General features: G+C 31.8%; 2 protein-coding genes across 9 annotated transcripts in view; one reads left to right on the top strand and one right to left on the bottom strand.

The window, feature by feature from the left end:
* The window catches only part of SsRbeta (signal sequence receptor beta), a 417,378-nt gene that overhangs the window by 146,130 nt on the left and 261,672 nt on the right, over positions 1-9,576 (bottom strand). The window lies entirely within an intron of this gene.
* Positions 1,316-9,576, top strand: part of ninaC (STKc_myosinIII_N_like and MYSc_Myo21 domain-containing protein ninaC) — a 72,829-nt gene continuing 64,568 nt past the window's right edge. For 3 of the 6 annotated variants that reach the window (XM_080179933.1, XM_080179926.1, XM_080179913.1), the window contains exons 1-3: positions 7,871-8,028; positions 8,407-8,551; positions 9,479-9,549. In XM_080179933.1, coding sequence (XP_080036059.1) covers positions 7,993-8,028; positions 8,407-8,551; positions 9,479-9,549 — 252 coding nt within the window. In that variant the 5' untranslated portion in view covers positions 7,871-7,992. Of the gene's footprint in view, positions 1,783-2,629; positions 3,159-7,451; positions 7,533-7,870; positions 8,029-8,406; positions 8,552-9,478; positions 9,550-9,576 lie in introns of those variants that run through there. The other 3 variants (XM_080179905.1, XM_080179919.1, XM_080179939.1) reach the window with 3 other exon arrangements.

Here is a 9,576-nt window from a genome sequence, read left to right as displayed (position 1 = left end):
AATATCTCGTTCCTAGCCTGAGAAAAGTAAAAAAAACCTAAAAGACGCCATTTTTTAAAATTGGCCAATTTTTAGAGGTTTTTTGAATGATGCAATGATTTTTTGACCCCCATAAGAGGGGCGTCAAAATTTCAGTAAAATTACTGGGCATAATATTGTCCAAAATAGTTAAATTTTTACACAAGTGTTTTTTCACCAAAAGGCATAATAATTGCAACTGCACTACTTGAATTTCAAAAAAAGCCGGGGAAAAAAAATCCCTTACTGTCTCTCTGTCTTGTTGCTCACACAAGTTATCTTTAACAGTTACAGTTTGATTTCACCCTTATCAGTTGACTCCCTTAATCGGGTAAGGGGGGGGGGGGAGGTCCTTAAACCCCCTCTTTTTGATATCTCCAGGCTGGCCACAAACACACTATTTCCACTATTCCAAAAAATGCCTAAATTAACCAAAAAAGCTAACTGTTACGGACGGACATACAGATAGACAGATCATAATTATAAAAAGCCTTGCTTTAAATACACGTAGAAAAAATATTATTTTTTATGTATGTATTTGGAAAACTTTGATTTGGTTAACTTTGCTGACACTATGTCTGTCTGGAAAGATCTGATTTACGCTGATGATGGAAATGAGAAAACTATAAGCTTTGCTTACTAATAATGGCATTTAAATTTTAGCTCAATACAACCTAAAGATTAGGAATAATCTGCCCTACAAAGTTGTGACACAAAGGATGCAGCTTTGATCTTTTGGTTCAGAAATGAATAAGGATGAATAAATCCATAAAAGTGAAGCTCTTAAATCAGAAGGAAAAGGACATACTGACATTTTTAGGACGTGGTTATATAGATGCTTCGCATATAAAATTGTACCTTATCAGTACTCCAAAAATCACATCAATTGGATGATTATATCACTTAAAGATTTGATTAAAAAATAAATCAACATGTTTAAAATGGACATTCTGGTATCGATTATAGGGTTCCAGGACAAACGCAGGTGTCCCAAACGTTGGAGTGGACAAACGCAGGAGTGTTAAAATATTAATTTTATTAAGTATTTCTATGCAGATTAGGTAAGGTTAAGATATGAATGAACATATAAGCCCTCTGCAGGGGTTAAGCATTTAAAAACCTATAAGATGGTCTAAAATAGGTTAGGTTAGGTAAAGTGTCCACTCCGATGTTTGTCCACTCTGACGTTTGGGACTCCTGCATTTGTCGTAGGACGATTAAAGATTTGCTACGCTATCTAAATCTCACCCAACTACTTCAGGAATCATTATGCAAAGTTTGAAATTGATAGGACAATTCTAGCATGCCTAAATTAACGATTAAAGCAAACTGTTATGGACGGACGGTCCAATCATTTTTATAGAAAGGCCTTGCTTTTAATACATGTAGAAAATATTATTTACTAATTATGTATTATGAAAACCTTGGTTTGGTTCAATTTGCTGTCACAATAAGAGAAGATCTTCCTAGGAAGAAGAATGAATGTGAAAAATGAATGAAATATGCAGTGAATCTGTGCAGGGACTGTTGCAAGGTCAACTGTTTTTGCTTGCCAAAATTTGGATTGGAGGTTCCATAAATTCACATTCTGCTAAAATAACAACAAAAACTAAACAAGTTTGGATAATATGAAAGTATGATCTTACAGAATGAATGTTATTATGCCCTATTATTTTACAAATTGTTATGTTATTTTTTTCAGATAAAATGAGTGGAAATATTTTTATGGGGGCCGTTATTAAGTCTGAAAAAAATAAGCAACAGGTGAAGATTAACTTGCGGCTGTGGCATAACACGTATCTCTTCCGCTCATTGTCGGAAATGTTCGAATCTTGACTTGACACTGTGTCATAACTAAAGAAGTTAAAAATGGTTTCATACTGCACCTATGTCAGGCTATTGACTAAATTGGTGTAAGTAGGGGGAATGTCTTAGCCCTGAACAGACGCGACTCATTGATATGCACAGTTCCAAAGGTCGTGTGATCAAAGGGTTTTATTTGGTATACTCTGCAACTTTAAAGAAAGGCCAACAGACTACATTATTATAAGCTGGTTTTCTTTTATCATTTTTTTCCTTATTTGTATCTAATAAAACAATTGCAATGCAAAAATATTCTACTTACTTTTGAACCCTTTTGTAATATTAGGATTCTATGAAAGACAAATTTAACTGGCAGTGCTATTCAGGTTTCATGATTAAATGATTTTTAAATATTCCAAAATAATACCTACAACAGATAAAACAATTTAATAAAATTTGCTTAATATTCATTTAGTTTGCCATGAAAAAACTACCTACTTAAATGACTTTCTCATATTTATATACAAATAGTTATTTATCCTTTCGTATCATAGACAGCTCTTTGCGGATTTGTTAATAAAAAATTATAAGATTAATACCAGTTTTGTTTGCCCAAGCTTACAAATATTTAGAACAATAATTATTTTATTGGTTGCATAAAAATATTGGGCACTAATTGTAATGATTCATGTCTGGTGTCTTTTATGTGATTAATGAAAAAAAAAGATTAAGAAAAGAAAATCTTAACATTTTAAATGAGGATTAGATAATCCTGAGCCTTTCCCATTTGATTCATTTTTTTATATAGGTTAATATGCCGTCAGCTGATGAAAACGACAAATTAAAGAAACGTATCAGCATTCTTGAAAAACAGGTGGAGTCTCAAATGAATCGGATCATGGTTTTAAGCCAAGAAAACACAAGACTTAAAAACGACATAAATAAGAACGTAGACAGGAATGATGGCCTAGAAAAAGAACTAGATAATCTGATAACTAATAACAAGTTTTGGAAGGAGGAATATGATTTAGCTGAACTATCAATTTCTCGCAAGAAGAATACAATCAAGGATTTACAAAGGAAGATTGACAAGTTGGAGAAGTTGAAAAGCTGTGAGGCTATTGCTAAGTTGAGAACTACCCTTGTCAAAGAGATTGACTATTGCTTAGGGAGATAATGTCCTGAACTACAATAAACTATTTTATATGTGATTTTTACTATAAATATTCAATATACAAAGGATATTTAATTTAATATAGGTATTTTATCAATATGACTTATATAAGTTTCAGATTTCCTAAAATGTCATATGTTAAAAAATACTCATTACCCTTCAGGTATATTTTACAAAAGTTTTTACTCTCAAGGTAAATTATGTCTGTGTCTTGTTGCCCATGCAAGTTATCTATGACAACTACAGTTTACTGTTTTTTTCCTTTTAACCTTTGACAGTCGGGTCTGCTTCTGGTCTGTTCGGACTGGGGGGGGGGGGGGGGGGAGGTCTTTAAACCCTCCACTTTATCTCAAATCCAATTAGAGCTAGAGGTTCAAATAATTTTGTGCTTGTCCCCTGTTTGATAAAAAAAAATTCGGACTAAAAATTGCGGTCACAGATGCCATTAAAGATTGCTGGAGACCTAGAGGATTAGGATCTGCAGGATTATACCTGGTACCTAAAATTAACTTGAACACCTATAATTTTAAATTATGTGGTACTAATTGAGGTCACAGATGCCATTAAAGATTGCTGAAGACCTAGAGGATTAGGATCTGCAGGATTATACCTGGAACCTTAAATTAACTTGAACACCTATAATTCAAAAAATTGAGGCAGAAGTGCAACCCCCCCCCCCACCCCCTACTGTCAAGGATTTTAAGGAAATACGTATGCTTTTAATTAATTGCATAATTAAATTTATATAATAAAACATTAGAATATGAAAACTGAACCAGTTGCAAAATTATAAACTTGAAATCTAAACTATTATCTTGTAATAAGATATATCCTATAAACTCGAAAAGAAACCCCGCAGTATAGGACAAGAAAAGAAGATATGCATTTTTAAAAGTTTGCAGCTTCTCATTATTTACTTTTTGTCCGTCATAATTGACTGCATGCATGAAATAACAAAATTATGAGCCACAGCGAACATTGTTATGTTGTTGAATTTTTTTACACCTGCCAAAAATTCCATATAAAAAATTGCTTTTTTTTATTATACATGTAGTACATGTTTCATTCTTGTTATTTTTTTATCATTTACTTTCCGGGAGTTATAAGATACTAATTATTTCTTTATTTTATTAAAATATAACTGAAATATTTATTGTTTTTAAATATTTTTTATCAATGGTTGTTTTCTTAATACCTAATCTTCTGTCATTGTACACCTTGTACAATAAAATTTACAGAATGATTGTGATGTTTCAGTCGCTTAGAAGGTTTATTGGTAATGGGAGGTTCGTTGTAGATAGCTAAAAATATGGAAAAGGCAAAACGGTTGGTACTTTTTTGACAGCTGCGTTTTGATTTTCAGCATTAACCGCTCTATTGGTATGCGGGGTCAGGAAGCCTGCAAGAAATACCATGCTTTAACTGCTGAAAGACTGCCACAAGTATACCCAATACTCCAAATTTGAAGCCTTCAGCTTCTATAACAAAAAAGTTCTAGGCATTTTAAAATGACATTTTATGTACAATGAAAATTTTGAAAGAATTGCAGTGCTAATGTTAGAAATTCTGAAATTAAACTACGTGGCCTAGAAACAAAATTATAAGCTTATTTTTGTCATAAATTTAGGCAACCAATAACTAATTATATTTTTACAATAAAAATACCCATTTTTATAGTCAAAATCATTAAAGAAAATTAAGTTTAACTTGCGTTGTACCGAGTGTACTGCAGCCAATCAGCAGGCTGAATCAGCTAAACAACCAATCTTAGCTGAGCTTGTCTTAGTTTCCCGCTTTGTATCCGTTTGATTTTCGTTTAAAAATGCAATTTTTTTCATGGATTTTGACTATGAGATGTGGTGTTTTTATTTTAAAAATGTAATCAGTTACCAGCAATCTAAATTTCTGACAAAGATAAAGTCATAATTTTGTGTCTAGGCGACGTAATTTAATATTGTTTTTTCTTTTATAAGCATTGTAAATCTTTCAAAATTTTCATTGTACATAAAATGCTATTTTGAAATGCCTAGAACTTTTTTGTTATTGAAGCTGAAGGCTTTAAAGGGATAGTTCTACGAAGTGTATTTAAAGAGTTAAGGTACTTAGAGTAGTGAACTTTTATATGTCTTAGTAGAATATATTAGGCATTGGATAGATATGATTATATGTTAAAGAATTTTTAACATTGACCAGACCAAACTTTTTTTATTTAACAATATCTAAAAAAGTTAAAGTGATTTGCCACATAAATTACATGAGAATGGTCTATTTTTTTCCAAATATGTATAGCCAAAACACCAATATGAGAGAATCTTTTTCCACATATTTCACAAGAGTTATAAAAAAATTGAACAGGGGTTCCCCTTGGGACAAGTTACTTAAAAAACATAAAAAATAACGTCCGGTTCATTATAGGACAGGTTTTCTAGATTCTTTTTTAAAAAATAAAGAAAACCGTCCGGTTTACTTACAATATACACATTATCTCACGCGGAAATACCAACTAACCATACTACATATAATATATATAAAAAGACCATTCTCATGTAATTTATGTTGCAAATCACTAACTTTTTTAGATATTGTCAAATAAAAAAAGTTCGGTCAGGTCAATATTAAAATTCTTTATCACAATCATATCTATCCAATGCCTAATATATTCTACTAAGACATATAAAAAGATCACTACTCTAAGTACTATACTAAATATTTTATTGATCATTCTTTGTTGTTATGTGTATTTTGTTGTATAAAAAGTTTGAAGTTCTATTAACTAGTAAATGCTATCTAAAGTTGTATTTATGACAATAAAGTTTTTGCCATATATAACATGTAACGAAGTTGAAAATAAAAATGAAAAACACATTTTTTAAGGAAAATCCCTGGTCAAATCTTATAATTTTGATCAATAACTTTATATTATGCACTAATACGTTATTTAAAATAGAAAAAACTTACAGTTCACTATTTTTTTTTAAATGCACTTCGTGAAACTATCCCTTTGGGGTATTGGGTCTACTTGTAAAATTATAACCTTGTCTTTGTCAGAAATTTAGATTGCCGGTAACTGATTACATATTTACAATAAAAACACCACATTTCATAGTCAAAATCTATGAAAAAAATTCGATTTAAATTGTATTTGTGAACAAAAATCCTAGCGGAAACAAAGGGGAATACTAAAACAAGCTCAGCTGTGATTGGCTACAGTACACTCGGTACAACGCAAGTTAAACTTAATTTTTTAAAATAATTTTGACTTTAAAAATGGGTATTTTTATTGTAAAAATATAATTAGTTACTGGCAACCGAAATCTATGGCAAAAATAAGCTTATAATTTTGTTTCTAGGCCACGTAGTTTAATTTCAAAATTTCTAACATTAGCATTGAGATTCTTTCAAAATTCTCATTGTACATAAAATGTCATTTTAAAATGCCTAGAACTTTTTTGTTATAGAAGCTGAAGGCTTCAAATTTGGGGTATTTGGTCTACTTGTGGCAGTCTTTCAGCAGTTAAAGCGTGGTATTTCTTGCAGGCTTCCTTTAAATTACCTCATGGGAATAAGGTCTTTTTGGAATTCAAGCGATCGTCCATGGATCATATCACCTAAGCATATTGGTTTAAGTAATACCCAAAAGACAACCAACCCTTTGATTGCATGACCCTTGCTGGAAGTTTCAATACTGAATGCTAATAAGTTGTGCTCTATCTTACACCACTTAATATCTCAAAACATTACAACTCAGTTTCTGTTTTAGTATAGTCTAATTACTAACGACGCAGCTTGCTTTAAAAAGAGTTGTTGATCGCTGCTACAACTGCCAAGATTCGTCAAAAACAAATACTAGCTGTATATTTTCTGGAAATGTTTCTGCATAGTCACTGACATTCACATAGTGCAACAGATTAAGAAAAGATGATAAGATTTACATCTTGTCGAATCAAAAGGGCCATATTTAAATAATCTTATGTAACAAATTTGATACTAGCATCCAGAGAAACTAAGGACAAGTACGATGCAAGAATCTTCCTCCAGAAATCTTTTAAAAGTAACATAACCTGCTTTATTTTTGATTATTTAAAAAGAATTTTCTTTGTTTTCATTGTGAAATTTGATTAAATCCAATAGTACCAAAGCTTTTTGAAAGAAATGGGAGGGGGAGGTGGGTGGTGGTTGGGGTGGGGGGGGGGGGAGTGCCCCTTTTTGTAACCAAAAAACAAAGGTACTAAACCAACAAAAGAGTTAAAGCTCTGATAAAAGGAAAGAAAGAAAACAAGATAGAGGGATGGGGGAGTGAAGGAAGGTATTGTATCTGAATTAAACATCGGCACCCCTCTAACATTACTATTCATATAGAATGATAGACAGACATACTAACATTTCATTAGCATTGCTACTTATAATCTACTATTAAACTTGGGCATGAAAATTTTAACAAGTATCATTTTTCAAGTATGCAGTGTTTGAACCTAAGGAGTTGATCAAGACCTTGTTGAATATCCATCCATTGGGCCAGCTAAAACATCATCTCTAAGTAAGTAATGCATATTAAATTCATTCGCCAAACTAAACAGTATAAAATTAATTATGTTTTATTGTGAATTAAATTAAATATGTCAGTAAGTTTGTGCATATATGTATGTACTTTATTATTTAGAAATCCGTGTTTACACGTGAATAAGTTCTGTGCCTATGGCTTTGCTGAAGCCATACTATGATAATCCTTTATACAGGGACTAATATAGGCTTCATCAAATATTCCTTGAGGTATATTAACAAAAGACTTAAATTCAGTTTGTTTTTTAAAAAGAATTAAGTTGTAGTTTTTATGTTTATAATAATTTTTATTGTATTTGGGAAAATTAATTTAAAATTGAACCAGTCGTGGTTTAATCTTTGGTAGAGCAGTTTATAGTGACAGATAATAAAATCTACAAGTTTATCTTGAATCTTTTAAAAAACATTTGGCTTACTTGTAGTTCTAGGTTTCGAAAATGACCTTGCGGGGCAATGCTAGGTCACCGAGAAAGGTGAGAAACTTCTAATATACATATTGGTCTTAATACCTATTCATATGATTATATTAATTTCTCTGACTGCAGTTGGTAAAAGTTGTTGGTTTATTTTTTGGTAGTTAAAACAAACATATTTTTTTATAACCAAGACATTATTAATTATAGTATCAAGTGCTTTGCTTATGTCAAAGTTCAAAAATAATATTTTGTAAAGTTAAAGTACTTCAAAGTTGTTGAAGAAACAATTTTGAAATTCATAAAAGTTATTGTAAAGCTAATTAAGAAATGCATGTGTTCATGATTACTTTAATTAAACAAATCTAAGATATCCCTCCTTTGCATATTTTCACTAAAATATTCATATAGTATTTATCCTCTAATACTTTATTGTAGGATGGAGGGGGCAAATCAAACAATCTTGGTGTGAAGACCCAGGATGGGTTTCTGTTACCATCACCAACCAGGTCTCCAGGTGGCCGTTCTGGAGACGGGTCATTCCGCTCTGGTCATTCACCTGGATACACGCCAAGAAGTCCTGGTAATTTCTTCATTTTAATATTTAGATAAATGCTTTAGGATAAAAGTTGTCTGTTCTATTCAATTAGTGTATCTTTTTAAAGCATTGGCAAATTTAGGGGCTAGGAGTTGATGTAGAAATTTAATATTGTAGTGTAATAGATAAGATATATGTTGATGTCTAGTACACTAAAGGGGGGGGGGCGAAAGTGACACTTTTTGAAACCAAAACTAAAAGTCAACAAAGGAACTCAACTAAAAAAAGAGTTACAGGTCTGAGATTTTGCATGGCAGTTGCTTTATAGGGGTAAAATATGGAACTGTGAAAAAACGGCGGCGCAACCGCCGAAAACTGCCGTTTCCCGCCGAAATTTTTTTTGACTTTTCTCGGCGGTTTTTGGCGGTTGCGACGCCGTTTCTTCACAGTTCCATATGTACCCCTATAAAGCAACTTTATGTTTGTATGTTAGGCAGGTTTTATCTCTGTTTTTTAATCCTCTAAATGTCAAATTATTATATTTTTGTGTGTTTTAATGATAGAATTTTGTTTTACGCATTAAGAAAACTAACATTTTACACATAAATTCGCACCATAATTCTTTTTCTCGTATTCATTCGAATCCGGTGGATAGGAACCGGTTCTCATCCATACGAAAAAACTATGTCTAGCATCGTATTATATCCAGTTTTCTACGAATATAGAAATGTACAATCATAAGATTAAAACTAGTTTTTTTAGCCGGTGCCTTCGGCACCACGGGGCATAATTGTACATTCTATATCCGCGGAAAGCCGTTTATAATACGATTCGAGAAATAACTATTATCGCAACTCAAATCCTAGCTACCGCTCAAGTAATCATTGTAATTTTGTATACCTGATAAGTTTTATTTAAAGAACACTCTTATTTATTTTTAATAATCAGTAATTTTTTTTATATTACCCTTAGGTTCTCCAAATTCTCGCCAGTCCACCATGTCCAACAAAGATGGAGAACCTCACCACACAGTTTATTCAAGGGTAAAATTTTTGTTTATTGAACTTGTG

This window comes from Acartia tonsa, chromosome 2 (genome assembly GCF_053477335.1).
Source record: "Acartia tonsa isolate MP-2025a chromosome 2, ASM5347733v1, whole genome shotgun sequence".
NCBI classification, from domain to species: domain Eukaryota; kingdom Metazoa; phylum Arthropoda; class Copepoda; order Calanoida; family Acartiidae; genus Acartia; species Acartia tonsa.
The sequence above is the reverse complement of the archived record's forward strand: the minus strand, read 5'-3'. Positions and strand labels throughout refer to the sequence as shown.